The 18,902-nt window shown below is 40.0% G+C and overlaps 1 protein-coding gene across 1 annotated transcript in view; it reads left to right on the top strand.

Moving 5' to 3' along the window:
* Nucleotides 1–18,902, top strand: part of asic4a (acid-sensing (proton-gated) ion channel family member 4a) — a 69,213-nt gene that overhangs the window by 44,107 nt on the left and 6,204 nt on the right. Inside the window, exons 2-5 of the mRNA XM_046845762.1 lie at nucleotides 11,733–11,877; nucleotides 12,762–12,889; nucleotides 14,491–14,644; nucleotides 17,751–17,804. Coding sequence (XP_046701718.1) covers nucleotides 11,733–11,877; nucleotides 12,762–12,889; nucleotides 14,491–14,644; nucleotides 17,751–17,804 — 481 coding nt within the window. The remainder of the gene's footprint in view (nucleotides 1–11,732; nucleotides 11,878–12,761; nucleotides 12,890–14,490; nucleotides 14,645–17,750; nucleotides 17,805–18,902) is intronic.

Below are 18,902 nucleotides of genomic sequence, written 5' to 3' on the forward strand. Positions count from 1 at the left end.
TTACTCACATTACTCACTCACATTACTCACTCACAGTACTCACATTACTCACTCACAGTGCTCACATTACTCACATTACTCACTCACAGTACTCACATTACTCACTTACATTACTCATATTACTCACTCACAGTACTCACATTACTCACTCACATTACTCACTTACATTACTCATATTACGCACTCACATTACTTATATTACTCACTCACATTACTCACTCACAGTACTCACATTACTCACATTACTCACTCACAGTACTCACATTACTCACTCACATTACTCACTCACAGTACTCACATTACTCACATTACTCATATTACTCACATTACTCACTCACATTACTCATATTACTCACATTACTCACTCACATTACTCACCACAGTACTCACATTACTCACTCACATTACCACTCACATTACTCACAGTACTCACATTACTCACTCACATTACTCACATTACTCACATTACTCACTCACATTGCTCACATTACTCACTCACATTACTCACATTACTCACTCACAGTACTCACTCACATTACTCACATTACTCACTCACATTACTCACATTACTCACTCACATTACTCATATTACTCACTCACATTACTCATATTACTCACTCATTACTTATATTACTCACTCACATTACTCACTCACAGTACTCACATTACTCACTCACTCACATTACTCACTCACATTACTCATTACTCACTCACATTACTCACTCACAGTACTCACATTACTCACATTACTCACTCACATTACTCACATTACTCACATTACTCATATTACTCACTCACATTACTTATATTACTCACTCACATTACTCACATTACTTACTCACATTACTCACTCACATTACTCACTCACATTACTCATATTACTCATATTTCTCACTCATATAGCTCACTCACATTACACACTCATATTACACACTTACATTACTCACATTACTCTTATTACTTACATTACTCACCTATATTACTCACTCACATTACTCAGCATTTCTCACTTTACTCACTAACATTTCTCATATTACTCACTCATATTACTCATTCACATTACTCAGCATTTCTCACATTACTCATTCACATTACTCACCTATATTACTCACATTACTCATATTTCTCACTCATATTACTTACTCACATTACTCACTTACATTACTCAGCATTTCTCACATTACTCACATTACTTTGAGATATTTAGATAAGTAAATATCTGTAAGAATTAGATTTATTTGGCAGTAATGGCGTGTAATGATTGCTGCTTTGGACGGAGGGTTTGAGCACTGAGACGATGCAATCACAGTAAAAGGCTGTTTTATTAAGAGAGAGGGCAGACAGATCCAACACGGGATCCAAACCCATAAACATGAGGCAGACAGAGGTCAGGTGATGAACAGACACCCCAGACAGGGCAGAACAAGAGGGAAAGATTAACAGGATGTAAATCTGTTTATTAGGAAACTTTGTTCTGTGTGGTTTTTTTATAACTTTTGTAGCCATTTCCATGATGTGGAATATATGACCACCTTATTTTAGACCTCTGGCAAGATGGCAGATAACTTATCCCAGACACCAGAAGGGAGAGGAGAACAAACAGAGATGGGTGATCTTACAAAAGTGTCTCCCAATCTGAATTTGCCATTATAAACATTTATCTGAATAATCTCGCAGAGGAGAATGGCCTCATGGCAGGAGCCGACATGACATTTGAGGTAAAATTTATGACTGGGAAATTTAAATAGGCAAACTCATCTTGTTCATAGCAAACTCTTATTTAGATCGCATTCCAGATTTCTCAGATGCTGGAGTCCAGGTGGACGGCAAGAAAAGCAAAAATAAGTTCAATAACCAGGATATCAAACATGAGAAACTAACGGCTCGCTACAGACAGGCAGCAAATTGCAAAACTTCACGAGGAAACACCGGGGAATTAATACACAATAATCATACAGCAAACTCAAGACAGCTGTGGACAGTGAAGATACATGAGGGACACAACTGATGACAGGACACGGTTGGGGACATGACAAGAAAACAAAACCAAAACACACTCCATTAGAAGATTCCTGAGAGTATTCATTTTTACACTAATGCATATGTAATCATTTCCTGCACATCTCTGGGATTTAAATCCAAATCGGTCAGGCCAGTAGTTTGTTACAAACTCATCTGGATCCCCAATCCTGCACTTTCAGTGCTATTAAATACATCATAGAAATACTCCTAGGTAATAAAGATCACTTCAGAATTCAAATGCTTTCTTTTACTCCATACTGAAACCAAAAGAGATCGAAACACATCATTCAGCCGTGCATGTGTTAATTAAAACACAGCCACGCCCCCTACAACAAGGTCAAAGTAAGTGGTATATATATATATATTCCTATGAGCCATGTGTAGTGTGAGTTTTTTATAAAGAAACGTCTATTACAATTAACATTCAGTGACATTATTGAACACACACACACACACACACACACATACACACACACACACACACAAACACACAGTAATGGAAAACACTGTGTGGTTCTTCACCTGATGTGTGTGTTCATGTCCACTCAGGGGGACGTTCTGTGGTGCTGCAGATGTTTGTGTGAAGGTTAGAGCCAATTCTCACATTGAGCCAGTGATAAAACACAAACATGCAGGAGGAATGTGTGAGGTGTGTGTCAGGTGTGTGTCAGCTCATCATTATCACACATCAGGTTTCAGCATGCACTATACAATCTCGCTGTATCGTATGCGGGCTTTGTTTTGACATCAACGTAATTTTTTTTCTAGAGCCAGTATTTATCTCTAATGCAGAGAGGACACACTGCATAGTGAGGACATGTTTAATGACATTGAGGACAACCTACATAGTGAGGACATGTTTAATGACAGAGAGGACAAACTGCATAGTGAGGACATGTTTAATGACAGAGAGGACACACTGCATAGTGAGGACTTGTTTAATGACAGAAAGGACACACTGCATAGTGAGGACATGTTTAATGACAGAGAGGACACACTGCATAGTGAGGACCTGTTTAATGACAGAGAGGACACACTGCATAGTAAGAACATGATTAATGACAGAGAGGACACACTGCATAGTGAGGAGCTGTTTAATGACAGAGAGGACACACTGCATAGTGAGGACTTGTTTAATGACAGAGAGGACACACTGCATAGTGAGGACCTGTTTAATGACAGAGAGGACAACCTGCATAGTGAGGACATGTTTAATGACAGAGAGGACACACTGCATAGTGAGGACCTGTTTAATGACAGAGAGGACACACTGCATAGTGAGGACCTGTTTAATGACAGAGAGGACACACTGCATAGTGAGGACATGATTAATGGCAGAGAGGACACACTGCATAGTGAGGACATGTTTAATGACAGAGAGGACACACTGCATAGTGAGGACATGATTAATGACAGAGAGGACACACTGCACAGTGAGGACCTGTTTAATGACAGGAGGACACACTGCATAGTGAGGACCTGTTTAATGACAGAGAGGACACACTGCATAGTGAGGACATGTTTAATTAATAAAAAATAAGGCAGACTGGGGACTTGTTTAATGACAGAGAGGAGATACTGCATAGTAAGGACATGTTTAATGACAGAGAGGACACACTGCATACTGAGGAGATGTATAATGACTAAAAGGACATAAGGCATAGTGAGGACCTGTTTAATGAATGAAAAAATAAGGCAGACTGAGGACTTGTTTAATGACAGAGAGGACATACTGCATAGTAAGGACATGTTTAATGAAAGAGAAGACACTCTGCATAGTAAGGACCTGTTTAATGGCTAAAAGAAAATAAATCAGAGTGAGGACGTGTTTAATGTCCATACAGATATTTGCAGCAGTAGAAGGTCGTCTCCTTTGGCGTGTGTTGTGTTGACCTGCTGCTGCAGCGGGGTCTTGTGGGAAATTAAATGTTGGTGTTGTGCGCGTGTGAGTTTGTGAAGATGGGACACGAGGCGTTTGTGGGAACAAAATGTTTTTTGTATAAATATAGAAGAGTTGGAAGTGCAGCATGCAGAATGTCCTCCAACTGGGACTTCATCAGAGAGGACACGATTACACTCACTGTTATTTATTTGTTTGTGTGGACACAGAGTCCAAGACACCAGAGATCACTGTGTGTGTGTGTGTGTGTGTGTGTGTGTGTGTGTGTGTGTGAAAGGAGAATTTGATTATTTCAGAGATTAATTGTTCAATAACACACACTGTTTCATTTAGCACTAATGACGGCAATCATCGTCCTGAAATGCTTTAATTACGTCCTGATAACGAGCCGAAGTCACACAATCATAATTGTTTCAGCACCAGAGACTCACGATTTATTGTTGTCTGAACAAAAACATTAACCGTCCAGTGAAACATGAGAAATCCAGAAGTGTGGTGGAATCTTTTCGACTTTTATCTGGTGGAAACCGTATTTTATCCGTATTGAAAACATAATTTTTTGTGTAAAATTTATTTTTTTTGTCACTGTTTAATAAAATAAAATAAAAATGCTTTTAATGTCAGGAATGTCCAAAGAAACTCAAAAGACAGAAAAAGCCACTGGCTATCGTCTACATAAAACTGCACAGAACGTACCTGAAGTGACTGATGCACTTTTCTGTGCCGTCACATGAAATATTGATGTAAATGCCCTTATGTACCATAGTGTTCATTTAGGACACACCCACAAAACTCTACACTCATACACACTAACTCCTCCTCCTGCCATTTCATTTTTACTAATTGAATAACTTTGTTTATTTCTGTTAATTTTTTTTGTTTTTGCAAACTAAATTTCAAGCATGAAAATTGTAGTAACTGATAAAAACGTACACGATCTGAAGACGATCAGTCGAGGTTTATTTGAGTGATTCTCCTCATGCATACAGTTAGATGAAGTTGCAGGACAACATCTATGGGGAAATGTGTGAGGATGCTCCCAAACACGTTTTCTTTTAGAAGAACTCTAAGAAGTAACCTGAAGAAACCCTGGGATGAATCTTAAGCACATTCATCTTCTGTATTTATGTGTCCATCAATCAGCAGTTCACCTCAACAATGATGGAACTGTAATGAATAGAAATTCTGTGTTGAGAATTAGGATGAGGTTCTCTGTTTGAGTCTGGATCTTCTCGAGGTTTCTTCCACATGAAGTCTCAGGGACTTTATCCTTCACCACAGACACCACTGGATCACTCATTAGGAATAAACTATGAATGAACAAACTTATAGGCACTAAACGTATACAATCTTTTGTACAACTTTATAACACAAACTGGAACATGTTTGGATCTTCTTCAAGTGAAGGAACCACACAGGGTCTGGAGAAGTCAATACTGCCAATAGTGTATGTAGTGTATGTATTATATGGCAATAATAAATTGCTGTTATAAGAGGAATAAAGCTGGTATAAGGATATTTATGTAAATAGTTTTTGTAAATGTGCTCATGAATTTTAGCCACACCCACAAAACTCCAAATAAGGTAACACTTACAGTGAGCTCTTAATGTTCTCAGGAAATATTTGATTGTATTTTTCTTCTGTGTTAAATGGAAATCTCTGCGGTGTGCATGCTAATGATGTTTACGATGTGTGTTTGTGTGTGTGTGTGTGTAAAATATAATATGTGCACTGATGAACGCAACAGAGCAGATGAACTCTTTAACCAGTTCATTAGAGTTTTCCATTCCATGATTACACTTTTTTTTACGATTTGATTGTCATGTCCCCGTGAGAGCGCAGGATCTGTTGCATGGCGGCTTTGAGTGACGTGTGGAGACGTTGAACAGGGAATGTTTAATTAAAACACCTCATTTTCCTCTAAAATTCATTTACATAATGAGTTAAAATGCCACGTTGCTGAATAATTCAGCGAGATTCAGCTCGATTTCCTCAAGGTTCCTCTCGGATTCCTCGCATCTGAAATCATCATTACTGACACTGATGTGAAAATGAAGCGAACAGGTTGTCGGTTCATCTCAGGACGAAACCCTGCTGCTTCATGTCCTGAATGTCGAGGTGATATAAGGAGACACTGAACGTTCTGCAGGTTAAATGTGGACAGTCTTTTTGTCCTCCTTGTCATGGGACGTCTTTTCAGAAAATAATCACCGGGCCTGAGCTTTGGCGAGACTCGTTCCTGCACGAAATGAATGAGGAACGAGGAAGATTTTTACACGGTGAGAAACCAAAATGATGTTCAGAATGCTAATGGCTTCGCTAACGCAGACGCTGTTTATTTGCTCGGCTGTGCGAGTAGCAGGTCGACTCCGTAACGCGGCGCGAAGAGAGAAATGTGTGTGTTCAGAGGAAAGTTCAGAGTGTTTTGCGGCGTTTGATTTGATTTTAGATGAGGCGTCGGTTCCAAACACAAGCAGAAATGAAACGGAATGAAGAGACGTTTCTGAAAACCCAAAACACAAATTGTTCCTTCTCTCTGGTGACGGGATGCTGCACAAGCGTCAGTGTTTTGGCCTGGAGTGGACACGGACACACACACACACACACACACACACACACACACACACACCCATTGCACAAAATAGAGCATGAAATTTTAAATCAGAGCATCTATAGGTCAGGGCCTTGAAGCTGTCACGCCGTGTGTGTGTGTGTGTGTGTGTGTGTGTGTGTGTGTGTGTGTGTGTGAGACCTCGAGCTATTATTGCGCTTGTAAAAGGATTAAGCTGCCTGTATAAACACCTCCTGCCTACATTCTGCAGGGTGAAACTGTTATTCGTGCACTGCAGTCTTTGAGCATCGACCAATCAAATGCGATCCTGCATGCTTTGATTGGTGGAGAAGTGAGGTGATAAATTAAGGGGGCATGTTCAACTATAACAAGCCCGACTCGTTATATATTTAATGTTATGTATTTAATGTTTCTGAACGTTTCATTCTGTAGGAATCATCACAGATACAGGTGTTCCTAATAAAGTGTCCGACGAAGGACATTTCCCTAAAATGTTGTGTTATAAATGTTCTGGTGCTTGGAGCAGGAAGATCATGTCCTGTTGTGTCTGTGTTTTATTTCCACTCCTGGAGTGCAGTGCGAGATGTTTCTGCTCCATTTCCCTCAGCATTGTTTTTATTGATCACTGAGACGAGAAGATGGATCAGGGTTTTAACGCAGATGTTGGAGTTTAGTGTAGAGCTGTAAATTTTAAAGACCAGAGAGACACAGAGGTTAAGCAGTGAGCCGTGGCATTATTCTCGCGTTCCTCCTTCTCGAGCTTTATCTTCAAATCTTTTTCTAATTTATTTATTTTTATGTCCTTTTTTTCCACATTCAGTATTTTTCAGAAGATAAACATAAACCCACTTTATATCTGATGCACAAGGATCAATGAATGTTGTGTTGTTCCACCATTTGTTCCCCAATTCCACCCTTCCACCATCATTCTACCAATGTCATCATCTCTCTATCATTCCACCATCTCCACCACCATCTCTCTATAATTCCACCATCTCCACCACCATTTTACCATCTCCACCTCAATTCCACCATTTAACCATCTCTCTAACATTCCACCATCTTCACCACTAATCCATTATCTTTCTATAATTCCACCATCTCCACCACCATTTCACAATCTCGCAATCATTCAATTTTTTATCCCCATTTCATAACTGTTCCATTATCTACATTCCATTCTGACCCTTTTAAAAGACCTAACTACACTTTCCACCAGTTCCTCTTCAGTTCCTTGCTATGAAATGCTATTGTAGAAATAAAGTAAAGAAATGATGATTATTACAGAAACAGAAGCCTCGGAGTCACAGTGTTCTCTTCTCAGCAGAGCAGGATGTATGGAGAGCAGTAAAAAGGAAAGAGAAAGATGGCCATCATTAACCAGGTGCTCCATCATTTGCCACATAAAGTTGGAGAAATGAAACCCTGAAGATCTCAGAGCGAGGAGCAGCAGGTTGAGGGAAAACTGTGGCTATGGAATGCTAATGTTAGGCAATTAAGGCCAATTAAAGCTGCTGGGAAGATTTATGCTAATGAGATGCTAATGTGTTTAGTAAGGGCTCCTGGAAGGAGGCGTGTGGTCTCTCTGTGTGCTGTTTCTTTGAGATGTGTTGCATAGAAATGGCTGAGAAATTGGCTTCTGATGATGTTTGGTGAGACGTCTGCGTTTAACGCGGTGGAGCCCCAGCGTGCAGCTCTCTGCCCCAGGGCATTATGGGTAAAGTCGCGGTGTTTAATGACAGACAGCCGAGTGATAGCGGAGGAGTTTAGAGCAGAACTGGAGCATGAAAGAAGCTCTGTGTCTGAGAGTTTACTTCTTCCTGTGGTCTGGTTTCATGTTCATCTTCTATTCCTTCTCTCTCTTTTAGCAATGTGTCACAGTTTTTTGGGATTTCTACTAATATGACAGACATGAATGTTCTTGTTAAACATTTTGGGTGACTTGGCAATTAGACTGGAGAAGAATTGAAACTTCAGGAGACTCCTTCTGATCCTGATCAATTTAGCTGCTTTACGTCTTTATCCAAGGGTTTCTCCACCTGTGAAGACCATTCAATGTTCTCTGTAGGATCCTAGAGCAGGGGTCGTCAACCTTTTGCACCTTTTGTTTTTGAAAATATTGTAATGTAACAGTCTCAGGATTTCCTAAATAAACTATAAACACGGTTTCATTCACGTGTCATATTGACAGTGTTGTTCCTTAGAAACAAATGAGGAAAATGTAAATCTGGCTTCTAAAAAAAGTCTCCTCAGCTTTAAAGCGACGGTTGTTCTTCAGTGTTTTTCTCTAAATGTGTGTATTAGTCTGGCAACCGATATTTTTATTCCAGTTTTTGAGCTGTTCATGTCAGTTTTTGAGAAGTTTTCTCCAATCCCTGCTGAAACCCGAGCGCTCCGAGTGCTTATATGTGGATTTATAGGAATAACCCCTGAAGCCGTTTGTCTCGGATCTTAATTGCAGCTGTTGATATTTTTTTTCAGTCCAGCTGTGACAGTGAGTCAGTAAAGACTCATCTTTTACCCAGAATGCTTTGCTTTGAATCCACCACAGCCCCCTGAGATCATCACATGAAGGCTGTTTGTCGTCTCTCCGTCTCTCGCTTTATTACTCTCTCATCTTCCTTCTTTGTCATTCACGTGTCAGTGTCACTGTCTTTCACACGTGGACTTTGTATCAGAGCTTCAAGATGCTGCACCTCAATAACTTTCTTTATATCAGCGTTAATGTAACACAAGGAGAAAGTGATGAACGGAGGAACGCCAGCTTCTACTTTCATCTTAATACTGAATTATAGCAACAAAAATCCGCTTCAGAATCACACATTCATGCTGTCCTGTGGTTAAACCACACCCCTTTACAATTAAACCACACCCATTTACTGTTAATCCACACCCCTTTACCGCTAACCACACCCCTTTGCTGTTAAACCACACCCCTTTGCTGTTACAGTTTTTCTCAGTCGCTTTGCAGCGTTTCTCAGATCAGAAATGAAATTCTTAGAAGTACTTATTCAACCTCCACATCATTTAGTCATTTGTGCTCATCATAAGAACATTTCTTGTTGATTTGATCAAATTGCGAATGCTTAGTGCATCATTTAATCGATTGTGTACGAGTGTCTGCTTTTTCCTACATTATCAGTTGTTTATGTTCATGTTGTTCAAAATATATTATACTGGTTTTATCTAAATGGTTTTAACCCCCAAAACATTTAGGCATCAGTTCATTGCATAAGTCATTAAGTGCAAAATGGTTAAACCAGTTGTCATAATTTGTCGAGCTCTTCTTCTTCACAGTTCTATTAAACTTTTTTAGTAAATGTGTTTTGAATTGATGAATTGTGCAGATGAACCTTGAATGTCACTAATAAAGGGGCGTGTTCAGTTTCAGATCAACCAATAATCAACTAGATCTCTAAAATAGGTCAAGGCTGAATCTCGTGAACCTTTACTGTAATTGGCGAGTGTTTATAAAAAGCAAAACACAGATTAACAATTGTTGAAAATGGATGAACAGCTAGAAAACGAACATGGTCAAGAGCCAGGAATAAGGATGCATGCTGGAAGGGTCAGGAGGCAAAATAGAGGAAGAGGAAGAAGAGGCCGGAGACATCGACACATTTCAGATAAAATTAGAGCCTCTATTGTGGACCAATCGTGGCCTCACAATGGTATTGTAAGTGATGATATCTGTTGTGATGTGGATGAAAATCTGAGGCCCGACAGACTGGGACGTCAGGGGGTAGAGACAGATTACACTGTGTAGTGCAGCATGTACAGTTCTGCCTAAGACGTGTTTCCTATGTTTACCGTCTGGAATTTTAATTTGTGTCTTTTTATTTTCTATTACAATGACATTATATTGTCATTTTTTAGTCAGTCCACTAGAATAGAAAAATAAAAAAAGTGTGAATCCTGTCCAGTCTCTTACAATCAACATCCCACATACAGTAATGTGTACATTTGTGCTGTTTAATTCATAGTTGCCACTTAGAGGAAATTCAGCATCGTGCATTTCAATACTTATAATCAAAACATAGTTTACATACAACAGGAAATACTAAAATAAATCAGTGTCGTAGTGAAAACATGACTAAACATTTTGACTCTCTTCTTCATAGAGAATGATTAAAGGACTTGTTATTTTGATGGTAATGAAATGTTTATTGACACAAATACTTACTTTTGAGAGAAGTATTGAGGATTTGAAGCAGAAAACAGGCTTTTGCAAGAAATCCACTGTATTGTGCTGTTTGTACACATTGTTTTGAGAATGCACTTAGTGATTTGCAAATCCAAAGGATGATTCGAGAAATGCTCCAAAGTGACTGAGAAAAACTGTAAACCACACCCATTTACCGTTAAACCACACCCCCTTTAGTGTTAAGCCACACCCACCACATCCGTTAACTGTTGAACCACACCAACTTATTGTTAAACCACAGAGTGTGGTTAACAGTAAAGGGATGTGGTGGGTGTGGCTTAACACTAAATGGGTGTGGTTTAACGGTAAATGGGTGTGGTTAAACAGCAAAGGGGTGTGGTCTACCGTGGGTTAAACCACACAACTTTACTGTTTCAAAGCCACTTTATTTCTTTATAATATAATAAATGACTTTTAATGGTTTTTAACTCTTACTGGTTGTAGTTTCTGTCTGAATGAATCCTTTTGGACAGATCATTTTACTTACTGTAACTTTTTACCGTATACTGTGTGGACAAAAGTATTTGGACACCTGACATTTCCATCCATATGTGGTTCTTCTCCAAACTGTTACTCAAAGTTGGAGACACACAATTGTGTGGGACGTCTTTGGTTACAGGAGCATGAGATTTTCTCTTCTCTTATTTTATGAGAGCCAAACCTGTTCCAGCATCTTCATGCTCCTGTGCACAAAGCAGCTCCTTTAAGATCTTCTTCACACGGGTTGGAGTAGAAGAATGTAATGTGGAAGTGTGTCTCTGTTCAGAATTGATTCAGTCCCAGTTACAGCGTGAAATGAAACTGATCTCTGACTTTAATGGAGAGAAGCATCAGGTTCCAGGAGGAATCTGGAGCTCAGATTAGTTGTGGAATTTCACCCTTCAGGAGAGTCCTTAGTCTGGAAGCACTGATCAGATGATCTCAGAGATGTGTCTGTATTTATATCTAAGATCTGCCATTCGAGATGATCTTTCCCATCTGCTCGATTGGGTTCTTTTCTAACACTATATTCTTTCACATTTTCCCCCTGAAGGTCTACACGAGATACGGGAAATGCTACACATTCAATGGAAACAAAACAACATCCAAAAAGACAAAGCAGGGAGGCATGGGGAACGGCCTGGAGATCATGCTGGACATCCAGCAGGATGAATATCTGCCCATCTGGAGAGAAACGAGTGAGAATATTTACTAAAAGTTCTTAGTATATTACCAACCTATCAAAAATGTTCTTAATGTCTAGAGTGAGGTGGGCTTTAGCATCTAATGATGGATCAGAGGTTTGGCGGATGATGATGGAGCAGGGGTTTGGAGGATAATGATAAAGCAGGGGTTTGGAGGATGATGATGGAGCAGGGTTTTAAAGGATGATGGAGCTGGGGTTTGGAGGATGATGATAATGGAGCAGGGGTTTGGAGAATGATGGAGCAGGGGTATGGAGGATGATGGTGGAGCAGGGTATGGAGGATGATGATAGAGCAGGGGTTTGAAGGATGATGGTGGAGCAAGGGTTTGGAGGATGATGGAGCAGGGGTTTGAAGGATGATGGAACAGGGGTTTGAGGATGATGGAGCAGGGTTTGGAGGATGATGGTGGAGCAGGGGTTTGAGGATGATGGAGCAGGGTTTGGAGGATGATGGTGGAGCAGGGTTTGGAGGATGATGGAGCAGGGTTTGGAGGATGATGGAGCAGGGTTTGGAGGATAATGATGGAGCAGGGGTTTGAAGGATGATGGAGCAGGGTTTGGAGGATGATGATGGAGCAGGGGTTTGGAGGATGATGATGGAGCAGGGGTTTGGAGGATGATGGAGCAGGGGTTTGGAGGATGATGATGGAGCAGGGGTTTGGAGGATGATGGTGGAGCAGGGGTTTGGGGGATGTTGATGGAGCAGGGGTTTAGAGGTTGTAAGAGTTGTGATCTGACAACGTGATGTTTGATGGTCATTAGACCAGACATTTTAACATTTGTAATGTAACATTTGTCACTTTAGTTTTTGTATATGGAAACAGAAACAGATTCCTTTGATGTTTTCTCTGTATTTTGTGTCTTTTTCTCTCCTAGACGAGACGTCTTTAGAGGCAGGGATCCGTGTGCAGATCCACAGTCAGGATGAGCCGCCCTACATCCATCAGCTGGGATTCGGCGTCTCACCCGGTTTCCAGACTTTCGTGTCTTGTCAGGAGCAGAGGGTACAAACCACACATGCAGTATTAGGAACAATATATTGTGTGTTTTTGTAATAATGAACTGAATTTTGATGTGTATTGTTTTGCTGTTGCAGTTCGTATTTAATGTGAACTGGATTTGCTCTCAACACATTTGTTTCCAGTTGCAACTGTGGCTTGTGATGAAATTGCTTTGGGAAGAGAAACGACGTAGAACATACCAAAAACTATTGATTTAAAGACCTGATCAAATGTAAAACCTTAAACACATTTTGCATTGGAGCTTACAGTAGTGCAGTGGAATGAGTAGCTCAGTGCTTAGGATGTTGGACTTCTAATCAGATGATCATGAGTTCAAATCCCAACACCACCAAGTTGTCAAACTGGGTCCTTGAGCTCGGCTCTTAACCCTCAACTGTATAAATTAGATCATTGTAAGTCGCTCTGGATAAGAACATCTGCTAAATGCAATACGTGCAATTTTAATATGGGGGAGAACATTAGTCTAACGTTGAGGTACGTCTGGTAGATATTCCAAAATGTATTATTAAAAATGACGTGAAATCATCATTCATGCAGGTCTTTGGAATTCTCTAATATTAACTAATATGTTTTAGAAGTTCTGCCATATCCAATCATTTCACAATAACTAAAGGTGCACTGGAGTGGTCTGGGTAATGTTCATGATCATGATCAAGGACTTCTGGGAACAACAACTTCTGGAAAGTATTAGAAGATACAAGGTAGTATAAAAAAGTTTGCAGATTAACGGTGTAGCTGGTGCTGTTCTGACCCAATTCATTACCACATCTGCGATTTCATCATGGACGCATGTTAGAGCAAAGAACTAACGTGAACTTCTGTCTGCAACTGAGCAAATCTGCTACAGAGACTTCTAACATACGGCGATGATACAATGTGGCGTTTGAGGTGTTTTTCCTGAGCGGAAGAACATCACTGGAAGACAAAAGATCAGGAAGACCTTCAATGAGCTCAACCCCTGTAAATGTAGAAACCTTTCGGCAAATCGTGCATGATGATTGTCGGAAAACACTCCACCCTGGATCGTTTCTGGGAGCTCTGTATTACTGTACAAGGAGACTATTTTGAAGGTGATCGTGTAAAAATGTAGATAAATGAAGTAAACAGAGCTTGTCTTGATTTTTTTTTATATCACCTCGTATGTCCTACAAGCTGAGTTTCCTAAAGTTCCTGCTGACAGAAACCTTTATTTCCCCTCAGACCATAGAATAGATTAGTTTAAACACAAATTACAACATTATGTGGCATTTGACTGGATACAATTTTATTCCTGAACTTTACACTGTTTATTTGTTTTCTTGATTTAATTTTGAGTTACTGAGCTCTGATTTAAAGGACTTTATGAACCCCTGGGAGAGAGTCAAAGCTTTAAAGAACACTATTGTAAAGAGTGCATTTATAATGGTTTTCTCTCTCTCTCCCTCTCCCTCCCTCTCCCTCTCTCTCTCCCTCCTTCTCCCTCTACCCCTCTCTCCCTCCCTCTCTCTCTCTCTCTCTCTCTCTCTCTTACACTCTCTCTCTCTCTCTCTCTCTCTCTCTCTCTCTCTCTCTCTCTCTCTCTCTCTCTCTCTCCCTGTCTGTAGTTGACCTATCTGCCCCAGCCGTGGGGAAACTGTCGCTCCTCGACTGATCCCTCAATCCCAGGTTATGACTCCTACAGTATCAGCGCTTGTCATTTACACTGTGAGACTCAGCTGGTCCTGCAGGAGTGTCAGTGCCGCATGGTGCACATGCCTGGTAATGGACTTCTTTATATTCCTTACATTATTTAGTAAACATTCATTTTCTTGTCATTCAAATTTTCTTTAGGTTTTAGCTCAGCAGAACGGCTTACAACATTTTCATTTACAAAAGTTCATATGCAGTTGCACTCACAGGATCACACACACACACACACACACACACACACACACACACACATCAGACCACTACACATGTATTATTATTATTGGATCGAATCATCTCTGGTCTTATTGTGGCTGTTTATATGTTGGTCAGGTCTGATGGCTTCACAGGGCTGTGGAAACAAACGTCTTTAGATTTCTAGCCTGAAGCTGTAAAAATTTCTAAAGCTTAAGGTACATAAAGTAATGAATATAAGAATAAAAAAGGGTAAATAGTGACTAAAGTAATGAAGGACCATATAAAGTGTAAAAATATTTAGTTTTATACTGGAATAGACTCTGAACAGATGATACACTATATAGCCAAAAGTTCCAATTCCACTGTTATAATAATCTCTACTCTTCTGGGAAGATGTTCCACTAGATTTTGTGGAGATTTTGGTGGAGATTCATTCAGCTGCAAGGGTGTTAGTAAAATCAGGTAGTGATGTAGGTGAGAAGGTGAGGAGGTTCCTGGGGTGCAGTCAGTGTTCACATTCATCCCAAATGAGTTTAATAAAGTTGGAGCTCTGTAGAAGAAGATCTTCCACTCCAACCCATGTGAAGCAGATCTTCATGGAGCTGCTTTGTGTACTTCGAGTCATGCTGGAACAGGTTTGGGTCTCAAAGCTTTGAGAAGAATAAAAAAGTTCTATACAGTTGTGTGCCATTTTATACAATGCCTTTAAAAGTCAAACATAATGCGCAATATAATAATAATAATAATAATAATAATAATAATAATAATAACAAATAAGTAAATAAAATAAACACAGAAGTGTCACAAAAAAACAAGAAAAAACACCTTTTTAGCAAGTTTAGAAGTAAAAAAAAAAAACAGTTTTAAGAGGTCAATAGAAATGTTTAGGTCACTTGGTCTTGGAGTGAGAGCACCATGGGAGCAAAGGTCTGGTTAGAGGAAAGTTAGTAGAAAAAGAAAAGTGAGCGGGAAAGGCACAACTGCAGAAATGTCAGCGTCTGTTAAAGAGTTAGACCTTCAGTGTTGCTGCAGGATTGCAGTTTGCCAGTTGATGACCCCTGCTGTAAGCTCTGAGAATCCTGAGGAACAGCTCTGAAACTCTGTACGCTCGCCCAAACGAGACTCAGGTGGAGGAAACGAACAATGATGAGAATAATCATTAGCTCAAGCAAACAAGAGGATTATTACGATTACAATCATTAATCTTTGAGCCCCTTTCATGGCTGGATGAGGTGAACTCGAATGGCTTTGAATGCTCATTCAGGGTGAAAACGAATACGGCCGTCTGCTCTCAGATCAAAGTTCTACAAAAGGCTCGTTCTCAATCCGAGCGTTCTGCTAATGAACTTTCAGTGCATGAGTTATGAGCGACGTATCTACACTTCAGAGCCACCATGGGCTCTAATGGGCTCTGGGTTCCTTTTGTTTTGTCTCCAAATCAATCTTAGTCCTAATGGGAGGAGAAAAAGGAGCTCTTGGCCAAACATTAGCTCCGAGAGCCATGCATGCACACCACATGCCACAATTAGGTTCTGCTCTAATTAATCAGTGCACTGTTGCATTCTGGCCGAGGAACCTGGCAAGGAGAAGAAATCAATTGATTTTTTTAAAGACTTTTTAAATATGAGCACCAGGGGGTTTGGGTGGCTGGGGGTCAGGGGCTGAATGAATCAGCATGTAACTGCAAGAAGAAAAAAAAAAGCGAAAAGAATAATGACTAATGAGAGCCAGACACTAGAGTAAGCAATTGCACAGTCAAACACACACACACACACACACACACACACACACACACACAATCTACGAAGCAGACATTGTCTAGTCGTGAATCTAATCTACTGACAGCTACATGTTCCTGGACGTTCTCCAGACTGGATGTGATGAAGTTTGATTGATGTGTATTTGATATATTTATGGCTGAAAATGAAAGAAGCTCTGATTTACATGTTAGTTGTACTGACCTAGCACCGAGCAGGGCTGCTGTCCAACACTCCATCCTGGTTTAGTTGTCTAGTGTTAGGATGGAGGGTGGATTGGGATTAGGATGGAGGGATTACGCAGCAGGTAGAGCCTTGAAATGAGGGAATTAATTGAATTTACATTACAAAACGTTTGTTTTCAAGGAGGTGGTACAGTAGCTTAGTGGTTGTCATTAGACTTTAAATTTAAACGTCATGAATTCAAATCCCAGCCGCACCAAGCTGCTCCTGGGCCCCTGAGCAAGGCCCTGAACCCCATAACTGCTCAGTTGTATGAATGAGATAAAGTGTAAGTAACTCTGGATAAGGGCATCTGCCAAATGACATCAATTGTAAACGTAGTTTCCCGGAGTGAAATGCTAATCATAATCATTCGATTTCTTACACACTAAAGCAGCTGTTCAATCAAATTCATGATCGATTGTCAAAGTAGCTGAACATTTCAATAGTAACACTATTGCTATTACTATTAAAGCTCAATGAAGCAGTACTGGCTCCAGAATCAACTCTACTCTCTTTGGGAGGTGGTAACTCAGGTCTTAAGTCTCTGGGTTACTGATCGGAAGGTCGGGGGTTCAAGCCACATTATCACCCAACTGCCAGGTTTGCTGCCACATTATCACCAGCCTGCTGGGGGTGCTATAACACGTCTGATCCAGCTTCCTAACATCGCTCGGATATGTAAAGAAAGAATGTGACTGTGCTGTAAATGTGCATGTGACGAATGTAACACTGTTGTGGAGTGATTTTCCCCCGTTTCATAACATGAGACACATCAGAATTCTTCTCCCAAGGTGTGTCCAGACCTGCAGCCATAGCAAGAACTGAGGAACGTTCCTCATCATAACGTGACTGGATCGTCTGGACCTTTTTTTTTTATTTCTCCCTCTAGCAGGCTCCCACATCCTCTTTATTATTACCATTTTCCTTTTTTGCTTGATTGCATGGTTAATTGTACATTTCTGGTTGATTGTATTTATTTTGTGTTTTTTTTCTTTTAGGAAACACAGAAATCTGCGCCCCTGACAAACTCAAGTGTGTGGACAGAGCACTGGGTGAGCACATATTTACTCATTCTGCTGAATAAAACCTCAGAAGCTCTATTCGAATAAAGAAAAATATAGATTTGCATTTGCATTTATTCAATTTGGCAAGTGAAAAGCTCAAATAGCTGAGACGAGGCGAGTGTACTCGCAGTTGAGAGCTCGCTTTAATGAGAGAGCTTTGATGCAAGAGCTACATGATTGTTTTTCCATTTAAGGATTAGTGCAGGATGTTTGCAGGAAGTCTGTAATGCAATGCAATGGCAAGAACTGAGATAAGTGCAATAATACAGTTCAAGAACAAGTGCAAATATTTTTATTAGCAGATCTGTTTGGCAGCTGCTCATCACATGCCATAAAGTTCTTGGTAGACCTAGAGGTCGACCGATTTATCGGTTTTCTATCAGCCGATTAATCTGCATTGATAGTTGATTGCTGGAACTATGGGCAAAAATCCATACCGGTAGTTTTTCCGGGTGGCTGTATACAGTACAAGAGCAGCCTCGAGATGCAAGTCACTGACACCATGTGCTGTTTATTTATTTATTATCATTATTGATTTCTTTTCATTTATTCAACTGTTTTTGTTTAAGATAAAATAAAACTTTATTCATCCCACAGTGGGGAAATTTCTGTTGCAGCAGCAAAAAAAAAAAAAAAATGCAAATTTAAAACAGAGATAGAGTTTTTTTATAGCCAGTATCCATCTATTATTTGATTAATTGATTATTGGCAGGTACGATCCAATCTAGATATCCTCATGGGTAAAATCAGTCGACCGCTAATGCAGATGTCAATGAGGAGCGAATCCCAGAGTTAAAACATGACTGCAGAAAAGGAATTGGTAAAAATAACAGGGAAATTGGGAAACAGGGAAGTTTTTCACCGTTGCATCCAGAAAAAATGTTTTTGCTTCCAAACTCCGGTAGGAAAATCTGTTTAAATCAATGGTTGACCTACAGAGGTCCATACTATTATTCTCACATATCCAGGATATCTCAGGATTGATGGTTCTTGCAGACTTGTAGGAGCAGGGTTCTTAGACCAGGGTTGGAATCTAGTTAGAAAAAACCGTGGAAGTTCAGAAGTTAAGACTTTGAACCACATATT

Source organism: Silurus meridionalis, chromosome 3 (genome assembly GCF_014805685.1).
Source record: "Silurus meridionalis isolate SWU-2019-XX chromosome 3, ASM1480568v1, whole genome shotgun sequence".
Lineage (NCBI taxonomy): Eukaryota > Metazoa > Chordata > Actinopteri > Siluriformes > Siluridae > Silurus > Silurus meridionalis.